General features: G+C 45.3%; 1 protein-coding gene across 8 annotated transcripts in view; it reads left to right on the top strand.

Moving 5' to 3' along the window:
* Positions 1-22,420, top strand: part of RNF213 (ring finger protein 213) — a 122,208-nt gene that overhangs the window by 28,186 nt on the left and 71,602 nt on the right. For all 8 annotated transcript variants that reach the window (XM_058561819.1, XM_058561811.1, XM_058561818.1 and 5 more), the window contains 8 exons: positions 191-393; positions 4,503-4,786; positions 5,620-5,876; positions 7,260-7,457; positions 10,268-10,493; positions 10,995-11,050; positions 12,407-12,560; positions 15,391-15,561. In XM_058561819.1, coding sequence (XP_058417802.1) covers positions 191-393; positions 4,503-4,786; positions 5,620-5,876; positions 7,260-7,457; positions 10,268-10,493; positions 10,995-11,050; positions 12,407-12,560; positions 15,391-15,561 — 1,549 coding nt within the window. The remainder of the gene's footprint in view (positions 1-190; positions 394-4,502; positions 4,787-5,619; positions 5,877-7,259; positions 7,458-10,267; positions 10,494-10,994; positions 11,051-12,406; positions 12,561-15,390; positions 15,562-22,420) is intronic.

Here is a 22,420-nt window from a genome sequence, read left to right on the forward strand (position 1 = left end):
AAACAAATATTCCCTATAGTGTCCTTCTTGTCATATTTCTGTTGGTTCTGTCTGGTACCCATGCGTAGGAGCGTCCTCTTGGTCAGTATTGACTTACAGCTTTGGGTCTGCACTCCATGCTGTGTTTGAGAAGAACTGAAATTTCCGAGAGGATTTTCAGATAACCAGCTGATATCCTGTTTATTCACAGAGACTTAGGTGACGATGGGTTCCTGGTTGAGGGCAGAGCTGTCCTTTCCAAGCAGCACCTGAATAAGCCCATTCCTTACAAGTACGTTGTTGCCCGTGACAAGGGCCCTGTGGAGTATGAATTCATCTACAAACGGCAGCAGAAGGAAGGCGAGCATGTCAACCGCTGTCTGCACGTGAGGTCCTCGCTCCTGGGCTCCGGAGGTGAGCCATGCGTGGTGCAGGTGCCAGGTCTCCGGTCTGGATGTGCCTCTCTGGAGAGCGAGGCTGGCCTTGCCCTCTGTGGGTCCTCTTTGCTGGGCGTGGGCCCTGCCCCCACCCCAGCCCTGTGTTTAATAAATCTGAGATTGGGAGCCTGTTTCCCATCAGTTTAGCTTAACTGCACACTTACAAGAGGACACAGGAAAAGGCTTTTTAATAAAGGGAAAGGAGAGAGGATGGAGCCCTGGGAGGCAGGGCTGGGCCATTGAGGCAGCAGTGAGCAAGTGAGCAGGTTCAGGGCAAGAGGAGGGGAGACAGGGCTGCCAGGACCCTTCCCAGGAGATGTCCACTCAACTGTGAATGAGACTGAGACGTGGGAGGAGCGTCAGGGCCTGATCCCCCTCCTGCTGTCTGCATCGCTGCCGCTCTTCTATCTTCTTCACCTTCTCCCATTTCTGTTTTTCTTTCTCTTATCTGTGTCTATTTTTTCTCTATCTTTTCTTTGTTTTTTCCTTTGTTCTATTTTCCACTCACTGCATGCAGTGTGTATGGGGTGTGTGTGTATGTGTCTGCTGTGTGTGTGTGTCTGGTGTGTATGTGTAATGTGTGAGTGTGTGTGTGTGTCTGGTCTGTGTGGTGTGAGTCTAGGGGGTATGTGTGTGTGTGTGTGTGTGTGTGTGTTCTATATAGAGATTCTGTATGGATTCTGCTTTTAGGAACTTTTCCAGATCTTCTTTGTGGCCTAATACCTGGTCCATCATAAATATTCCGCGTGTGCTCAGAAAGAATGGATAATCTGTTTGGGGGGACTCAAAAGTTGTACATATATCTGTTAGATAAAACCTATTTAATATTAAAGTCCTTTTTTAAAAAGATTGATCTGTCAGCTTCTGAGAGATGTGTTCCAGTCTGTCACTAAGACCATGCACTTTATTAGTTTTTGCATAAAACAATTTTCTCATTCTCATGGTTTCTGTGAGTCAAGATTTTGGACAGAGTGCAGCAGGGATGGCTTATTTCTGCTCTATGTCTGGGGCCTCAGCCGGGAAGGCTTGAAAGCTGGTGGTGACTTGATGGCTAGGGTTCGGAATCCCCTGGAGGTGTCTCTGTAGTTGCTGCTGCCGGTGGCTGGGACCTCAGTTGGGCTGATGGCTGTAGGGGTCAGTGAGAGCGGGGGCTTGGTTATTCTGAGGGGCCTGAAGAGACAGAGAAGAAACTAGAGTCATGCTCTCTTCTTAAATGTATCGAGTGTTGACTCCCTCACTGCGTTCCATGTGGGTGGGCCAAAGAATGGGGTTCTGGCCCTTTTCTGGTTGTGCCGTGCTTGTCAGGTGGCCTAAGCCGGCTGTTCCCAAGCTTGAGGGACTCCCGTGTCTGACGAGCGTCCATGCGGATCTCGTCTTGCCAGAAGAGGTGGCTGTGATTGGGGTGGCAGTTCCAGTCTGCTCTCGTGTAAGAAGCACGGCCTTAGTCACTTCAGATTTTATCTGAATCTGGTACTTAAGCTGTCGAACCGCGTAAAGATGCGTACTTTTTAACCACAAATCCAGAATGCTTTTAAAGTCCATTAAACAGATTTTTTGTTGGAGACGAATTAAAAATTGCCAAGCAACTTTATTTTCAGATGCTTCGTTAATCATGATCTAGTTCCAAATACTATTTTCCAATAATTATATTTTGCAAGCGTTTTTTTTTTTTTTAAATGTTTGCTGAACTCAGCTTGGAAGTATCTATTTTTTTTTTTTTAATTTTTATTTATCTATTTTTCCGCCAAAGCCCCAGTAGATAGTTGTATGTCATAGCTGCACATCCTTCTAGTTGCTGTCTGTGGGACGCCGCCTCAGCATGGCTGGAGAAGCGGTGCGTCGGTGGGCGTGCAGGATCCGAACCCGGGGCGCCAGCAGTGGAGCGCGCGCACTTAACCACCAAGCCACGGGGCCGGCCCTATGCAAGCGTTTTTTTAAAATGGGTGTCAGAGCTTTTCGGCATTTTTAATCCTTTCTCCTAATTGTTGTAAAGGCCTGTCAGCCCTTTGACTTGTTACCTCTCGGGGTGGGCTGTTGGGTCGGATGCTCAGTTGATAGGTTGACTTTGAGAGCTTCTTGGAGATGGTACCCGGGACAGTTGGATTGGATCAGCTGTTTTAAGCAGGAAGGAGCTGAGTCATAGTAACCAACAGAAGGGCTGATGGGAAGGTCCAGGAAGGTCTTCACTGGCTTTCCAGGTGTCTCAGAGGTCACTGCTTGAGCCCAGGTGTGGAAGTGCTCCAGCCACTGACATCACTGCAGGTGACTTGGGAGGAGCATCTGGAAGGCGCTGGAATTTTGTTGATTGAGAATTTTGTGCTTTGCTCCACTTGGTATGGTAATGGTTTATCTATGTTAAATTAAATAAATGTGGATTTCATTATTCCTAATAAACAGAGAGAGAAAGAGAGAGATGGCTCCCCTCTCCTTCCTCCTTCTAAGCCTCCTGTCAGCACCTCTCGTTGGCAGAATGCGAGCCACAGTGGCAAGGCTGGCAGAAAGGGGGTTCCCGTGACACAGGAGACAGAGATAGCAGAAATGCGTGCTGGGTGCAGAACTAGCGATAGCTAGCGCTCTGTCCTTTTGAATGCTTTCTGCCTTGTGCTGCGTTCTGCCTGAAACGAATTCTGCTGTGTGTGCTTTGCTCTTGTATGCATTCCTCCCCCCTCCCCCTTTTCCTCTTGACTCTGCTGTTTCTCTCAGGTTCGTCCCTCACAGCCACATCTCTGTTTCGTGGGACTCTTGTTGGTTGTTTTATTTCGTGTTTGTCATTCAGTCCGATCATCTTCAATGGATGCATTTAGCCCTTAGCGCCAGCTTGGCTATCTTCCTGTGTCTTTTCTATTGACTTTTTTTTTTGTACTTTTTCTGACTTTTGGATTTTCTTTCTCTTTCTCTTTTCTCTAGTAGGTTGGAACTTAAACATTTAATTTCTGTTCTTCTAGGAGATTCTGAGAGACCCAGACCTTTAATGTCCCTCCCTGGCCTGTCCCTCTGGGGTTGAGGGTGTCCCCTTCCCAGGAGCCCAGTTGGCGCTCCCTCCACCTCCACAACACGGACCTTTCCCAGGCCAGCGGCTCTCACCTTGCCTTTGTCTGGCAGGGCATTCTAATAAAACTGAGGGAGACCCATTAGGTCCCCCGCGTGGGCCCATATGGGCCACAGTAGGAGGGATGCAGCGAGCAGGAAGAGCTTCCACAGGAGATGATGCCCAAGTTGAGATCCAAACAATAATTACAAGTTGTCACCGGACAGGGATGGGGCAGAGATGGAGTGAGCAGGACTTCCAGTAAAGACAACAGGATGTGTAATCTGCAACAAGTAGCAGGAGGCGCATTCGGGGACTTCTACTTTCTGGTTTCACGGCTATTTTTATGTATCCCTGTTACATCTGGTGTCTTATTGACATCTTTGTCTTCTAATTATTTTACAGGTGATTTTATTGTGTCTTCTAAGTTTACACACATATCGTTTGCAACTAGTCATAGAGCAGTCAGGGATTCAGCCCTTACCCTGTGTTGGCCCAAGCTTGATGTGACTCCCTCATCAGATGATAATTCGTGCCAGTCTAGTTTTGCTAGAAGAGGTGGTCGTTGGGGGCTCTGTCTTGTCTGCAGCGTGACCTGCACTGTCCTTCATGGAGTTGGCGTCACGGCTCCTAGTATGGAGGAAACGGGCGTTTGTACCAAGTACCTCGCCAACGCACTTCTCGGTTGCTGGCGAGTGATGAACAGCTGTGTGGTCATTTATAAAGACGTGTTCCAAGTATTTTAGGCTGGCCGAACCGTGTGACCTTGGGTCTCACTCTGATCACCGTGGGGTGTCTAGGAGACCCGTCCTAAAGACAGCCATGCTCCCCATGGGGGCCAGGCCCCGAGTTGTGTCTCTGCCGACGGGCACCTGCCTGGAGTGCCTGGTGGCTTTCCATTCACCATGTGCCTGTGGTTTTCCTTTCTTTCTTCCCTTCCTTTGGCTCATGGCTCATTCCTTCTGTGTTTCTGCCAGGCAAGATCAGCCTTCCAGGGTAGAGTGTCTCGGTCTAGTGGGTTTTGATGGTCCTGAGTTCTTTCTTTCTTTCACTCTTAGACTGGCATCAGTATGATGATATAATTTGTGTGAAGCACCCTGGGAATCTTCAGAAACTCATGGACCACGTCACAGATAGTACACGGAAAAACTTGGTGAGAGGGAAGCAGATAGCTGCCAGAGTCATGCTGGACAGCATCTTCAGCATCCTCCAGACTTGGAATGCCATCAATTTAAAGAACTTTTTCACCCAGTTTCAGCAGTTTTATTCTGTGGTTCGTGTGCCCATGATCTATGAAGGACAGGCACTGCCGTGGACCGCTCTGCACTACACAGAGACGCAGGTATCAGGTTTCAGGGGTGTCACCAGCAGCTCCCTTCTCTACTTTCTGGGCAGTCAGCATCACCCCACCTCCTACTGGCCCATGACCTCCACCCTCTATGCTCAGTGGGCCAGGGTGCAGATGGGGCAGGTAGACCTTTCCCTCCGTTTTCTCCTAGCACCGCCTCTTGGGAATTCTCTGTCCTCTCCATTTGCTTCCTCCTGCTACCACTGGTCCCACCTCCTTACCTGGCCCACCCCCACCACTGGTCCCACCTCCTCACCTGGCCCCACTCTCCCCACTGGTCCTACCTCCTCACCTGGCCCCACCCCCACCACTGGTCCCACCTCCTCACCTGGCCCCACTCCCCCCACTGGTCCCACCTCCTCACCTGGCCCCACCCCCACCACTGGTCCCACCTCCTCACCTGGCCTCTGGGCTGAGCAGAAAGGTGTTGGAAACATCCTTCATTGCATCTCTACCCTCATTGTGGTGTGGCTCCGGCGTTTTTGAGACAGACCTGGGGCCGCTTCTGAGATGACAGTTGAACCCATGTAAGCATCAAAGGTCTCCACCTGAGAGCTCCTCCACCATGCCAAGTTTCTGGACTGCACCATTGGTGGCGGCTCCCAAAGGCTCAGGGCAGCCAGGCCCGGGGAGAGGGGGATGCTCGGGGTTCAGTGGGGAGGCACGGCTATGGAATGACCCCTCCAGAGAGCTCTCCCTGCCCCTCGGGGCATTGGCTCCCTGCCCAGCTGAGGTGGAACTAAGGGCAACCAGTGATGGGGCAGCTGTCAACACCTCTGATGGATTCACTCCATGGTTCTTGTGTCTTCCTTCTCTCCTGGGATCAGGTGCAGAAAGACCTGTGGAAGTATTTGGAAGATCAAATGGCACCATTTCTAGAAAGAAGTGAGGCCCCTCTGCCTGAAGACTGCCCAGTGAGGAGTAAATTGAGAATGGGCCTAATTGTCCTTTTCTCTGTGGAAAAATTTAACCTGTCCTTATTAGAAAGTGACCTGACCTTGCTGTGTAACCTTCTTTGCTCGAATGCCAGTTCACTAGATGCCTTTCACCACGACCTAAGTTACATCTTTGGAACATCTCAGAGGTATCTGTGTGTGGGGGTGTGTGTGAGAAAAGATTTTAGAGCTATTTCTGATGATTTTATCTGATTATAAAAATAAGTGATTGTCATAGAATGGGTGAAAACATACAAGAAATAAAAACTACCCATAATTATACCACTCAACTGCTGTCATTTCAATATTTATCTCTCTAGCCTTTTTCCTAGCATATACATTATTTTTACTTTTATTACATATTCTATTGAATATCCTACTTTTGGTATATCAAAACTCGCCCCACAAATGTGTATTTCAGGGGATTATGGTACGACGATTGACTGTAGGAGTCCAACTCCAGGGCATCTGCGGAAGCCACATGGGTGCTCTCCCTGTGGCCTTTGCCGCCACTGTGTTTAGTTCAGGAGCCACTGGTGTCACTGTGCTGGGCCAGGGGGCATTGGTGGTGTGAAGGCGATGGCCTGTCCTGAGGGAGCTCACGGGTTACTGGGTGGGGGGCACCCATTCAGAATCCTCTGACCATTGCAGGGTCTTTCTACAGCATTTTCTGCAGCTGTCTGAGTTGAACTGGAGGATATTAGGTAGCCTTCCTTGAGCAGCAGGTCTTATTAGGACATCTGCCTCTTGGTTTTACAAATTTCAAACACCCAGCTAAACACTGTACATTTTTTTTTTTATAATTTAATTTATTTATTTATTTTTCCACCAAAGCCCCGGTATATAGTTGTATGTCATAGCTGCACATCCTTCTAGTTGCTGTATGTGGGACGCGGCCTCAGCGTGGCCAGAGAAGCGGTGCGTCGGTGCGCGCCCGGGATCCGAACCCGGGCCGCCAGCGGCGGAGCTCGCGCACTTAACCGCTAAGCCATGGGGCCGGCCCTAAACACTGTACATTTTTAAAGAGAGGAGGAAGTGTCTTAAATGTACAAAGTTCGTATAAGTGTTTCAAAGTGTTAAAGTATTGATATTTTGTGACTGTAGGGAAGGTGCCATACATATATTGTTTATAGGCTACCCCATTACATTTGAAAATTTGCTTTCTGTTTCGATTTACTGGTGGCGGGGTTCACATGCCAGCTCTGGCTCGGGCAACCTTGCACAGATTACTGCGCCTCTGTGAAGCTCGGTTTCCTCAACTGACAAAGAGGATGGAAATAACTTCGTTGGCATTTTACTGCGGGGCTTCAGTGAGGGCTAGTCAGTGCCTGACCCTGGGGGCGGGTGCTGAGGGTCCCCCATCTTCCACTCGGCCACGTTTCTCACATCTGGTCAGTCAGTGCTCAGCCACCCAGAATGATCCTTCTGCTCTGTGTGAGGAGCCGTCACTTCCCTTGTGGGACATCAGACCACAGAGTGGGTCCGGCGCTGGCCGACCTCGGCTCACTGTGGGATCTCTCTTCCCTTTCCAGCTGGCAGACACACTTGGTAAACCTGTGCCGAAGGTGCATGAGCAAAAGGATCGACCTCTGGGTGTGCACCCTGCCTGTGTTGCACCACTGCCTGGAGCTGGCCCCTCCAGGGAAGGACTCTGGGATTCAGCCTGAGGACACCTGGGCAGCCCTCGAAGGAATGTCCTTCTCCCAGTTTCGGGAAGAAAGACCAGATCAGTAAGTTATGGAGCTGCACTTCCGTACAGAAATCTTGGAATAACGGCTGTGCTTCCTTGTGGACTGTTATGGAGCACTCATTCCTACTTCCAGTGATATAAGTAACATAACACTTCTTTTAAAATTACCTCTTTAAAAAATTCTAAGCATACAAGAAATATAAAGAAGACAAAAACAGCCTGCAGTCCCAGAGATAATCATTGTTGTTAACACTTAGGCGTGCATTTGTCCAGGGTTTTGTCCAAATGTGTGTATGTGGGTGCTGTATGTGCTTGAAAGATAACAACACATGATAGGTTATTTATTCTATTTTTTTCTGCTTTTTTCACTTCACAGTATTTTGTGAACAACTTTTTGTCAGTAAATGGATGCCTACATTGTTTTTATAATGACTGCTTGGTCATTATAATTTATTTATTTTTATTTAGCAAGTTACAGGGCACGTGGATTATTTTTCACTTTCACTTTGTAAGCACACTTTGATAAACATCCTTGTAATTTCCCTGTCCAATTATTTCCTCAAGATAAATTCCTGAAGTAGAACTGTCAGGTGAAAGGCTTTGCACATTGTACATGCAAATCTTGAGGGAGTGACGTACCAGTCTTGAGGTAAGCAAAGCTTTCTTAGAGAAGACATGGAAAGCACAATCCATAAAAGAAAAATGGTAAATCAAATTTAAGGACAAAAATTAAGTTAAAATTAAATAAAAAATAAATATAAAAAGATTAATACTACCACTCGTCTCCAAGCACAGATAACATCCACCATTTACTTTGTCTTTTGTGAGAGAAACTATTCCAGGTCTCATCTGTCCCCACTCCCTCCCCTGATCCAATAGGATCTAGCCTATAGGTTTTTAGGGGTTAAGAAAGTGAGCTAAATTAGGTTATTGCTTCTTCACTATTATTGGAACCTCTTGAAATTAAAGCCAAATTAAGATTATTTATATAATTATGCCCTTTGGGGTATACAGACTATCTAGAGGAAATTTAGCTGTTAACAGTGGACAATGACACACACTAGCCTTGGTTCTAAAGATTCTGTGTTTCAAGCAAAAGTGGCCTCGAGTGTGTTAGCAAACCTTTATCAGTATGTTTTCTGCAGCCTCTGTCACTTCTGTGGCACTCTGCTTTGTTTATTTTCCAGTTGTCATCTTTAGGGTTTTCCAGTCCAATGTTAAAGATAATAATTTATCTTTATCATAATTTATGATCATAATTTATGATCGTCATAATTTAAAGGCCTTCACTGGGCTCACCAGGACTGTTTGATCCAGGGTGCTCACTTATTCACTCATCAAAATACTTAATTCATAAATTATTCTACCCACTATGGAAAACAGTGTGGAGTTTCCTTAAAAAGTTAAAAATAGACCTATCATCCGTATGATCCAGCAATCCCACTTCTGGGTATATACTGCAAGGAAATGAAATCACTGTCTCGAAGAGACGTCTGCACTCGCATGTTCACTACAGCATTATTCACAATAGCCAAGGCATGGAAGCATCCTAAGTGTCCTTCAACAGATGAATGGATAAAGAAGATGTGGTATATTTATACAATGGAGTGTTATTCAGCCATGAGAAAGAAGGAAGTCCTGCCATTTTGAACAACATGAGTGGACCTTGAGAGCATTACACTAAATGAGACAAGTCAGACAAAGAAAGACAAATACCTATGATCTCACTTATATGTAGAATCTAAAAAAGTCAGACACATAGAATCAGAGAGTAGAATGGTTAATTGCCAGGGGATGAGGGGAGGGGAAAAGAGAAGATACTCGTCAAAGGGTGCAAACTTCCAGTTATGAGTAAGTTCTGTACAGCGTGGTGACTATAGTTATTAATACTGAATTATATTTACCACAAAAAAGAAATGGTAATTATGTGACGTGATGCAGTTGTTAGCGAACTCTATGATGCTAATCATTTTGCAGTATAAGTATCAAATCAACACATTGTACACCTTAAACTTACACAGTGTTATATGCCAATCATATCTCACTAAAGCTGGAAAAATGCTTGGTGAACTCTTTTTTTTTTTTTTTTTTTTTTTTGTGAGGAGGACCAGCCCTGAGCTAACATCCAATGCCAATCCTCCTCTTTTTGCTGAGGAAGACTAGCCCTGGGCTAACATCCATGCCCATCTTCCTCTACTTTATATGGGACGCCGCCACAGCATGGCTTAACAAGCGGTGCATCGGTGCGCACCCGGGATCCGAACCGGCGATCCCCGGGCCGCCGCAGCGGAACGTGCGCACCCAACCACTTGCGCCACTGGGCTGGCCCCCTTGGTGAACTCTTTTATTGTGGTAAAATATACGTAATATACAATTTATCATTTTAATCATTTTTAGGTGTATAGTTCAGTGGCATTGAATACATTCACATTATTGTGCAACCATCACCACCATCCATCTCCAGAACTCTCTTCATCTTGTAAAACTGAAGCTCTGTCCCCATGAAATAATAACATCCTGTCTCCCTTCCCCAGCCCCTGGCACCCACTATCCTACTTTCTGTCTCTATGAGTCTGAACACTCTAGGGACCTCGTATAAGTGGAATCACACAGTATTTGTCCTGTGACTGGATTATTTCACTGAGCATAGTGTCCTGTCAAGGTTCATGCATGTTGGTGAATTCTTAATATGTTATTGTTTACTTTTCATTTGATTCCCTACTTAGCATTTTAAATTATTTTTAAAATCTGAACTTTCTAGACCCCTTCTGACAGAATTTTACTTATCTTACCTCAGTCTATTTTAGTGATCTCACCCCTTTTTTCTGTTCCTATTTTCCTCTTATACAGGAGACAATTGCTTCAGCTTATGGGAAAGAGAAAACATTTGCTGAATGTTGATGAGTATCTGTTCCGATCCTGGTTCAGTTTGCTCCCTCTGAGTAACTTGGTTCAGTATATGGAAGACTTCACTGACTACTTGAGTCACTTTCCTCCTCGTGTGCTGGACTGTCTTCTAGGGACTTATTACCGGCTTCAAGGACTTAACGAAGAAATCTCCCCCAGAAATCTGGAGGTTTGTCGTCTGGAATAGGCTCTTGAGTCCTTGCAGATCGAAAACGAAACATTCAGAGCTTGTGACTCTTCTTTTCTGAGAGCCTGACAGGATGAAGTACTTAGAAATCAGAAAACTGGGAGGGGTGCTATTTCTTAGGGCTAAAGGGTCGATTTACTTGAGTTTATTCTGTTTCAGTAAATAGAGTTCAATAAACGATAACCTTTTGTTCTCTGTAGTTGTGCGAGGCAAGGTTAGAAGTTATCCTGAGCGCTGGTACACTTCATAGTTACTGTCTTTCCTTTCCCGTTTTTTGGGGTAGAGAAAATGGTATAATTTTATATCCTGAATTTTATTTGTAGAAGATATAGGTTAGTAGTTGAGCACTTTAAAACTTGTTTATAGAAAGGAAAGAATTGGGTATGCCTTATTTATGTTGGATGTTTTTCAGTTCGGTTTTCACAGAGACAGTGGTTTCATGATTTAACCTTCCTTTCTGTTTTCCTTTTGTCACCACCCTAGGATGTGGGGAATACTCTTAAAATGCTGTGGCACCTCTTGGATATTTATCAGAACAAGTGAGTAGAAAAGCAGATGTAGCCTCTCTCTTGCATGTGGTCATCCCCTATTGATTGACAGTGTCCCATATTTGCTGTCATAATTGGAAGGTCATAAATCAATATATATCCCACTACTTTTTTTTCAAGTTATTAATATAATCATCCTATTTTTTTTTAAAAGGGAAATTAATAGATAACACGTGCTACGATTTTGGTTGATTTCCATCTGGTCTTTTTTCCAATGCATTTTTTTCATTTACTTTTTTTTTTTTTTTTATAATTTTATTTATTTATTTATTTTTCCCCCAAAGCCCCAGTAGATAGTTGTATGTCATAGTTGCACATCCTTCTAGTTGCTGTATGTGGGACGCGGCCTCAGCATGGCCGGAGAAGCAGTGCGTCTGTGTACGCCCGGGATCCGAACCTGGGCCGCCTGCATTGGAGCACACGCACTTAACCGCTAAGCTACGGGGCCGGCCCTCATTTACTTTTAAATGATCATCATCATATTGCATATTCATGCTTGTGTCCTGCATTTCTTTAACATTTAGTCATTCTATGTTTTTTGCAACTTAGGCCAGTTGAAAATAAAAATCAGAGGTAGCTTTACATTATTATCCAAAATCATTTGCTCTTTCAAATTTGTGTGACCTCTGACACCCTGAAGAGACAGTATACAGAATGCAGAACAATACAAATGTCCACGTGGGAACAGGTGTGTTCTGAGATTCCCACAGCACTTCCAGTATCACCTCACCTGAAGCCTTAGGGTGTTCAGAATGGAAGTGGGGTGTCAGATCTCCGTTCATATCAAGCACCTGTGACTTCAGGGCCCTCACCAACCCTGTGTATTACAGATTCACCCCAGTGATTCATTGCTCGTGCTGCCTTCTGAGCCCCGCTCTGATCAGCTCACCAGTTCAGCTCTGGCCACGTGCCAGTCAGTGAACATGAAACCTGGTCCCCACAGAGCTGGAAGAGACTCCACGCATAGGACATGCTCTTGCAGCATTTGTCGCTCTTTCTCCCTATGTCTTGCTGAATTTGTTTCAGATTTATACAGTATTTTAATTTTTAATAATATCCATTCCTAGGTTTTTTTCAAATAAGGAAATACACTTGGAAGTAGTTTAACTTGCTTTTGTTAAAACAGTTCAGACCGTGGAGGCAAACCAAAAGGACTTTGTTTACTTTTTATCTTTGTCACAAGTTCGAGGTCAATTGAAATTTTCTGGATGTTAACCTATGTGGGATCAAATAAACACCTTCCGTGTAGGTGTTGTAAAGGGAAGGAGCTCATCATGGATAATGGGTACCGTGTTCTCATTTCTCCTAAATGACTTCAGTGATTTCTCTTGACTCTTTGTGGGGTAGGATTTTTGAGGAGCCTTTGATACAGTCCTACTTGACTGTGTGCCTGAAACTCCATGAAACTGTCTGCGGAATCACAAAAGACCAGGAGTTTTATGAGATGCCTGCCTTATCTGCTGAGATTGTTTGCAGAATTATTATACTTAAACCTCTAGTGGTAAGTGGAACACATACCCATGATGTTGTACCCAGGATAGGTATGGAATTTCAAGCGGCCTCAATTCAAAAAAGAGATAGGCTAATTCTGGGATTACTGACATGACACAGAGTGGCTGATTCCGTCATCAAATAATTGTTGGGCAACTGCTTGATGCTGGGTTCTGTTCTGTGCATGGAGGAAATTTCAGTGACCCAGAGTCTGCACCCTTGCCTTCATAAGGTTTACACTGGAGAGAGGGAGGAAGGAGGAGAGGGGAGCAATATAGAAGTTAACATACAGATTATCGGATGACTGCAGAAATTGTAGAGCAGTGCAGGTGGCCGGGATGTCAGACAAGGCCCCCGCAAAATGCATATTCTGGCATGGTCTTTCCCACCTAACTTTTTTGCTGTACGCTGTAACTTGAATACAGTAGCAGAGCCCACACATCCTAAGGGCAACCTCAGTGCCTTTCCACAAAGGTGCACACCCTCTTTCCACCTTCTGCATCAAGCTTTAGGAAGATCCCAGCACTCTGTCCCTTTCCCTCCTACATCCCCCAGAGGTTAGCTCTCTTCTGATTTCTACCACCGCACATTCGTTTTGCCAGTCTTTGAACTTTCTACTTTTTTTGTCTGACTTTCTTCTCTCCTCGTTATGTCTTTGAGATTCATCCGTGTTGCTGCATGTGCCAGTAGTTCATTCTTTTCATTGTCGTGTGGTATTCACCCACTTGAGTTGATGAGCTTCAATTTGAAGGTGATACAAGATTTTATATTTAGACTGACGTCTAAATATTTGTTAATTTGTTACCTTGATACAAATCAGAACTGTTATTAATATAAAATAATTAAGCATATGTTTTAACTTTATTCCTTTAGTTTTTCTTCTTTAAAATATCACAGACACATTTTAAAATAAATATTATTGGTAAGATGGTTGTTTTCTCCTGAAGTGGGTATTATTTAAACCATCATAGGCAGGTGCCAACTTCCAAATAAACTGTGTTTAAGCAATTTGTCAGTTATTTAGGGTATATTTTCCTGCAGAAATAACTATCTTAAATGTTGGTTGGGATCTCAGATTAGTGTCATCCACAGTATGGTCAAAATACTCTACCTGTGTCATAAAAATGAAAGGCTTTGCAAAACTAAAATGAAACAAAAGTATATGATGAGTTTTTCAAAAGCTTTTGGTTGGATGCTGATATAAAGGGTTAATAGGGTTGAAGGACACCAGATGGAGAAAAACAGGGCAAAGGTGAAGATTCTAGGGCAGATTTTCAGGCTGGGGGTTGTTCTTTATTGCCCATCTCTGCCCAGCCCTGTGCTGGGTACAGGGCACACCAGGAAGAAAAAGAGAAGGGCCTTGGCAGCAAGAACTCGTAGAGGGGCACCATCCCGTGAACGCCCAACTGCAGCACAGTGGATTAATGGTAGACTGGAGTGTCGATAAGGTGCCTTGGTGAAAAAGGGAAGGGCCTTGTGAGAGGGGCTGTTGTTCCCAGGCAGCGAGAGTACAGCCTGTGCAGAGTCTGGGAGGAGGAGAACCTCGCCGGCCCCGAGGGCCTGCAGGTAGTGGAGTGTGGCTGGAGTTGAAGCTGAGGTCTAGGCAAGGCCAGATCACAGAAGGCATGCACACCGTGCTGAAGCTTCTGGATTGTTCTAGGAGGTGCTGTGCCATTCAGGGACTCAAAGCAAGAGCCAGCATGTCCAATTTTCAGCTGAGACCTGTTACCACCCACGTGGTCCTGTGCTCCAGTCACACCTGCACCTCAGCCCACCCCTCCCACACTGCATGGCACTCTTCTCATCTTTCAGAGCAGGGCTGCTCCCACCTCCAGGCCCCTTTATGTACCTTGAAAACACCTTGTACTTTTCTTGTCTTGGCAGTTACCATGGTTAACGATCATGTACTTGCCTGTCTGTCCATCTGTGGACTGTTGGTCTCTCCCACTCAGTGATCAGCTTCTTCCGGCAGGAACGGCTTTTGCCACCACATCTCCCTAGGCTTGGAGGGAGTGACACCAACGGATCCAGGTTTTGTGGGTCCTGCCATGTAATTTGTGGGGCTCTGTTGAAGAAAAAGAACACACACTAATTCAGAACTGGGAGGGCCCCTCCCAGGGCCTTGGGAGAGGCCTCTCTATAGGTGGGGGGCCTGGTGCCTGAACTCCATCCGCTTCATAAAGTCAATGTGCTTCTGGTGAGGAAAGAAGGAAGGAGGGATAGACGAAGGGAGACAGGGACGGACAGAGGGAGGCCTCACTAGAGCGTTGACCCCAGGGGAGAAAGGATATCTTGGGGAGAGGGCATGAAAGGAGAAGCCCCAACGAAAGAGAGCATGGATGGGAAGGAGCATGGGTTCACGTCTTGGCCAGCAGACTGGCTCTTTATGTCGCTAAGTAGCAGGGGTTTGCATGCACACTAGTTTGGGGTTCTCTGAGCTACGGGAAGCTCTGTGCCGTTGACGTACGTCCTTTCTCACCCAGTCTGGAGAAAGTGTGCCAGCTTTTCCTCCAGTCAGAGCCGATGAGGTCTGTTCATCAGCAAGGCAGAGCTGTCATAGCACGTGGGTCGGTTACCGCAGGGTGTTAATGCCCTTCCTTCTCTACCTAGTTTCCCCATATCGCCCACTCAGTGAACCCCGGAAAGTTCTGGGGAGTTAAAGTGCTTTGACGGTGTAGGCTTCTGGCAAGGCCAGTGTGTGTGAACATGTGTGTGTAACTTAAATATCATTCCTTACCGACCATGAATGTGGGCAAGGGAAAGCAGTGTCCCGCCCACCGCCTCTGAGTCCACAGCGCGAGGACAAGTCAGCTCTCTCTCTCTCTCTCATGCGATCACAGGATTCAGCAGAAGGGCAGGGACAAGAAACTGGAAAGAAGAATTCAGTAGAAACAGTCTTCCAGAGCACTCTCACTGCTACCAGACGTTGGCTTCAGAGAATATTTAAAAGGAACATGTTCCAGAGCTCAAATCATTCCAGTGTCACTTTCACTTATCCCGAGGAAATTACGGTAAGTTTTGCTGAGAACGGAGAGACTGCAGAGTGTCCGAGCAGGGGTGCTATGGGATGGGTCTGTCTTGACATGAGTACAGCCATGTTTGGCCACTCCGTTGACCTACAGCCACCAGCACAAAAAGAAATATAAAAGCTGCTTTCTGCGTGGTGGGAACTGGCCCTTCTCCCACGGAGAGAGTTACAAGTTGTAACATTTCAAGGCTCTTGGAGTGTTGTAGCTCGGGATGGACTGGCCATCTATGCCGGGCTAAGATGATAACCAAAGAGAACAATGCACGTACACAACTACTGGGCTGGGACATTAGCCAGGGGGCTCAGTGCACGTACGCCACTGATAACCATTTTGTGCATGGGAACACTAGATGCTTGCTCTGCAAACTCTAACTGCTTATATAAACTGCTGGAGACTGAGACCCGGTGAGAGTTCCACCTGTGGAAGGGACACCTTGCCCAGGACGTGTGATCCTTGCCCAGCCGCGTTGATTGACAGGGCTCTCCCAGCAGTGGGGCGTGGATGTTGTGAGTAACTGATTTGATGTGAAGTAATTGATTTGATATGAAGTAATTGATTTGATGTGTTCTCTTTTCGGTCAACCTGGTGTTTCTCTTTCCGGTTGATTTGTGTCATTTCTCTTCAGCCGATGTGGGTGTTTTCCCTTTCCAGTCGGGCTGATGTTTTTTCCCTCTTAATATTTGACCTATTTGGATCTGTTTGCAGACTATCGCCTTTACTATCCTCTATATAATAAAATATACCTTCAGTCCGTTTGTTTGGAGTGGAAAGTGTCTTTTACGTCTCCGATCGAATCCCCGAACCTCTCATAACATAATTGGCGCTGTGAGCAGGATTCGATTAAGGAGATGCCTTTCCTGTTCAAACGAAAGGTAACTGAAGCCAAGGTGGAAGAAATTCCAGGATGGGAGGACCCTCCCTTTTGCACTCTGGCTGGGTAGTGGGCTCGTAGGTCAGGGCTATGTGAAGCTTGGGATGCTCGCCGGCGACGATTTGAACCGTTGGATGTGACCAAAGCTTTGCAGACGGTGGAAAGGAAAGCGAAAGATGATGTTTCTTTTTTGGCACGGCGAGGTTGGTGTTTGTTGACTGCTTATCGCCGGGCTATAGAAGATAGGGATAAGATACAGACAGAGAAGGCACTCTCGGAAAAAGAAAATTTAGATTTGCAGTCTCGCTTGGCTATGATTCAATGTCAATATCTTGCACTGGGAGATCAGGCTCGTAACTACCAAGCTATAGCAGAAAAGGCTGCTGTAAGAGTTGCCAAATATAAATATAGAAAGAGGAGAGGAAAGGTAAACGAACGAAAAGTTCATATGGCCATAGCATCGGCCGGTCCTAAGTGGGACCCGGACACATGGGATGGTGATATCTGGGATGACGATTCTGAAACTGATTATGAGGAAGAGGAAAAACCACCCAAACGCACAGACGCACGTCCTCTTCGCCGTCGGCGGATGGAAATGGATGGTAATCATCCTGTAAGGAAAGATGTGATTGAGGATTTTAACCAACAAGAAATTTCTGATATTTTAGCCCGGGCTACACAAAAGCCTGGAGAAGCCATTATAACCTGGCTTGTTCGCCTATATGATATGGGCGCTACGGGAATTAATCTGGATGCAGGAGATGCTTTTAAATTTGTAATTTTGTCCAATGATCCAGTAATATGGGAAGCTTTCAGAGACTGGAGCATGAATGCTCACCCCCAAAATGATCGTGGACAAGACACTAATGGTACAACTTTATTGGCTCTTGCAGTAAAAGGAGCTCAAGATAAATACCCCACGGATGATATGTGGCCAGACACTAATAGACCATGGTATACTTTAAAAGATTGTGTTCAAAAGATGAGAGAAGAAACCATGAAACGGGCTGTGTTTCTGGGGTGTGGTGAAGCTTTAAATGAAATGACTTTAAGTGTCCAGGTGCGAAACAAGTTGATAAAAACTGCACCTCCGGCATACAAACAAATAATCACAACCCTTCTCATGAATGAAACTGAAAGTCCTATATCAACACTTGCGGATAAGATTATGCAGCTAGCAGACTTGGGAGACTGGCAGACAACTGAAAACTCTCCAAGAAGGGAAAAAAGAAACATTCTTTAAAAAGGATAAAATGACTCGAGGTGATATGTTTTTGGCCCTACTCCAGGCAGGAGTACCTAAAGACCAGATTGATGGAGTTGACACTAGAGAATTATGGAAACTATATAAAGAAAAAGGGCTGAATGTAAAACAAGTGAATAGAAGGGACAGTATAGAGGATGCTTCCAACCCAGTGCCTACTGCACCTAGTGCACCACCTCCTCCCTTGGATCCTCTTCTTGCTGACTTACGTGATTGAGGGGAAGGCCAAACCTCTGTATCGATTAGTGCCACTATAAGAAAAGATATTAGACCACATGTACCAATTAAAATATTTTGGAAGAATGGATCTACAACTAGTGTGAAGGCACTTGTAGATACAGGGGCAGAGGCGACCCTTATCTATGGGAATCCAACTAAGTTTCAAGGTACATCAATTCTGATAACTGGATTGGGAGGAAAAGAAATCCAGGCAGTTACCACTAATCTTTCTATGCAAATTGGGCAACTACCCCGACGCACATATCTAGTTATGATTGTGCCAATACCAGAATATATAATTGGGATTGATATTCTAAAAGGATTGACATTAAATTTGGCTGATGGACAATACCAATTTGCTATTAGAGCTTTGTCTTTTCATATTAATGCTGTAATTGTGGGATGTTTGCATCATGAAGTAGAAATTCCACCTGCCACACAAGTGATCAATCAAAGACAGTATCGCATCCCTGGAGGACAACAAGAAATATCTGAGACCATAGAAGATTATTTGGCTGTAAAAGTCCTTTGCAGAGTAACTACAGCCTGGAATAATCCTATCTGGCCTGTTAAAAAAGGTGATGGGACATGGAGAATGACTGTAGATTACAGAGAGCTAAACAAAGTGACTCCGGCTATTCAAGCGGCCGTCCCTGATTTGATTACTCTTATAGAAAAAGTGCAATGTTATCCAGGCACTTGGTATGCAGTCATAGACTTGGCTAATGCCTTTTTCACCATACCTATACCTAAAAGTGTCCAAGAACAGTTTGCTTTCACGTGGCTGGGACAACAATATACCTTTACTAGACTTCCTCAGGGATATGTGCATAGTCCCACTATCTGCCATCGACAGGTTGCTGAAACCTTGGCAAAGGTACCTGCTTCTGATGATGTCCAAATAGTACATTATATAGATGATATTATGATCCAAGGAAATGAAGAAGAAAAAGTACAATAACAGTTAGAAAAAGTAATGGACATACTTGAGGAGGATGGATGGAAAACTAATGCAGCTAAAATTCAGGGCCCGAGTTCAAATGTTAAATTTTTGGGAGTACTTTGGAATAATGGAAAACAAGAAATTTTACCTAAAGCTAGACAAAAGATATTAGATTTTGCAGCATCCCGTAACAAAAAGGAAGCACAAAAATTTATTGGATTATTTGGATTTTGGAGGGCACATATTCCACATTTAAGTCGGCTCCTTGCACCTTTATATAAAGTTACCAGGAAAAAATATGAATTTGAATGGGGAATGGAACAAAAAGAAGCTTTTGAAGCAGCCAAGCATGCTATTCAGACTGCTTTAGATCTATGGCCAATTAAACCGGGACCCATTGAGTTACAGGTAGATGTCATTGATCAGTATGCCAGCTGGAGTTTATGGCAAAAACAAGGTGCCCAACGTTATCCTCTGGGATTTTGGAGTCGCAAGCTTCCCTGTTCCAGTGAAAGATATAGTCCTTTTGAAAAACAGTTGTTAGCCTGCTATTGGGCTCTAATAGACTCAGAAAGCCTTACTCTGGGACATGAGGTAATTATGCGGCCCCAAATACCCATCATGCAATGGATTCATAGCGTGCCTGTTACTCATAAAATTGGACATGCACAAGAATTTAATATCATCAAATGGAAATGGTATATTCAAGACCGGGCCAAACCTGGCCCAAAGGGGTTGTCTCTATTGCATGAACAAGTGTCTCAATATAGCAGTGAGCCAACTGTGTCACCCAAGACTGATATAACAGAATCTCCTGTTAAATGGGGTGTCTCATATGATCAATTGACTGAAGAACAACAAAAACATACCTGGTTTACGGATGGTTCTGCCAAAATGATATCGAGCTCACGGAAATGGAAAGCAGTTGCCCATAACCCATCCACCCAACAAACAATTGTCACCACTGGAGATAATATGAGTAGCCAATATGCTGAACTTTATGCGGTGTATCAGGCACTTCAACAAGAACAGGGGCAACAATGTCATATATATACTGATTCGTGGGCAGTGGCACAAGGTTTGGCAACGTGGATGCCACAATGGAAAAAACATGATTGGAAAATTAATGATAAAGAAATATGGGGAAAGAAATTATGGGAAGACATATGGTTATGGTGTCAAAACACGATTGTTACTGTATTTCATGTTGATGCTCACAGTTCTTTAATTTCTGCATAACGAAAGCATAATTCTCATGCTAATCAGCTGGTGCAGATTCGTGCAACGCACAACCCAGGCTTAGCACAATGGGTCCACGAAAAGAGTGGACACTTGGGAGAACAAACTTCATACAGATATTCCTGCTGTGTTCATTATCCTATGCTGCAACTCCATGTCTGCTGCAGACCTCCACACCAACTAACATCTCCGTAGGACAACCTTTGACCCTGCACTGTTAGACCAACTGCTCTACACCAATGGGACCTATAACCTGGACTATGAATGGCCGAGAAATTTGGTCTCAGAAACATCAAGCAACTTCTCAATGTAAGATAATTTCTCTATTACCCTGCCTTCTGCTACCCTCCATGATGGGGGCTGATCTGGACTTCTACAAGCTAGTTTGTTAGGCCTAAATGTTACCTTATCTAATGTTATCTTTGATGCTGTACATGATTTGCAAGATCAAGTTAATAACATTTCATATTCTAAGGGGTTATTTGATTGGTTACCTTGGGGTTTGGGTCCTTTATTGTGAGATAGTTTTATAATTATTGTAGTCATTGGATTTTGGATTCTTGGATATGCCTTATGTACTTGTGTACAAAGTTCATTGTCTGTGCATATGGTGTCTTATGGTTAATGGAGACGGCCAGGGCCGAATATGTCTTGACATGAGTACAGCCATGTTTGGCCGCTCCGTTGACCTACAGCCACCAGCACAAAAAGAAATATAAAAGCTGCTTTCTGCGTGGTGGGAACTGGCCCTTCTCCCATGGAGAGAGTTACAAGTTGTAACATTTCAAGGCTCTTGGAGCGTCATAGCACGGGATGGACTGGCCATCTGTGCCAGGCTGGGACGATAACCAGAGAGAACAATGCACGTACACAACTACTGGGCTGGAATGTTAGCCAGGGGGCTCAGTGCACGTACGCCACTGATAACCATTTTGTGCATGGGAACACTAAATGCTTGCTCTGCAAACTCTGTAATTGCTTACTCTGAAAATTACTGATGGTATAAAAACTGCTGGAAACTGAGCCCTAGTGAGAGTTTCACCTGTGGAAGGGACACCTTGCCCAGGACGTGTGATCCTTGCCCAGCCGCGTTGATTGACAGGGCTCTCCCGGCAGTGGGGCGTGGATGTTGTAAGTAATTGATTTGATATGAAGTAATTGATTTGATATGAAGTAATTGATTTGATGTGTTCTCTTTTCGGTCAACCTGGTGTTTCTCTTTCCGGTTGATTTGTGTCATTTCTCTTCAGCCGATGTGGGTGTTTTCCCTTTCCAGTCGGGCTGATGTTTTTTCCCTCTTAATATTTGACCTATTTGGATCTGTTTGCAGACTATCGCCTTTACTATCCTCTATATAATAAAATATACCTTCAGTCCATTTGTTTGGAGTGGAAAGTGTCTTTTACGTCTCCGATCGAATCCCCGAACCTCTCATAACAGGGTCCCGTCCACATCATGAGAGCCGGGGCCACAGCTGGATACCCAGCCCGTATTTAGTCTTTGCCAGAGCCTCGGTTCTTCGTCTGTAGAGTGGGCTGCTGCAGCTTCTCCCACAAGACCTGGAATGCAAGTGCTTGTCAGGTTGGGCACCCTGGCAGGGCAGGCAGTGGTCCCCACGCTGAACATGGAGCTGCAGGACAGCGGCCACACATCCTGTGGGGAAGTTCCTCCCAATGCAGTGGCTTGCAGGCAGGGCCATTTGGGGCCTGTTTCAGTGCCAAGGTTGTGAGTTGGGTTTATGATGTTGGAAATGGAAGAAAGAGATGAAAGCAAGAGCTGTTTGGAAGGGAAACTAGGCACAATGGCATCTGAATGTGAGGAAAAGAGAAATCCACCCCAAAAAGGTTGGGAGGCAGGGAGGGTTTCCAGAAAGAGAGACCTCAGGTAGAATTGAGTGCTGTGGAGGAGGGGAGGGTGAGGGCTAAGGAGACGCCATTGGATTTGGTACGTGGGGTCGGCAGTGACTCCTTGGGTGTGAACTGACAAGGGACTCAGGAGGCGGCCGGCGTGGAGATCCCGCATGATGGCTGGGAAGGAGAATGTACTGAAGGCTGGGGAGCTTTATGCCTGCTCCTGTTTTTCATGTGCCTTAATGTTTTCTTCCTACATCCTAGAAATTGTGAAGGTTACACCTCTTGAGCTTCCAGGGTCTTGGGGAGATCATGGAACCCACTTAAAATGATCTTTACCCTTGGCGTGAGAATTCGGTAGGTCCTGTAGATGTGGAACGCAACACCTCTGGCTTTGTGGACTGGAGCCTGTCCTGGAGGGTTGCCTACACATCCATTTTCTATAAAGGAAAGAC

The sequence above is a fragment of the Diceros bicornis genome, chromosome 18, assembly GCF_020826845.1.
Source record: "Diceros bicornis minor isolate mBicDic1 chromosome 18, mDicBic1.mat.cur, whole genome shotgun sequence".
Taxonomy (NCBI): Eukaryota; Metazoa; Chordata; class Mammalia; order Perissodactyla; family Rhinocerotidae; genus Diceros; species Diceros bicornis.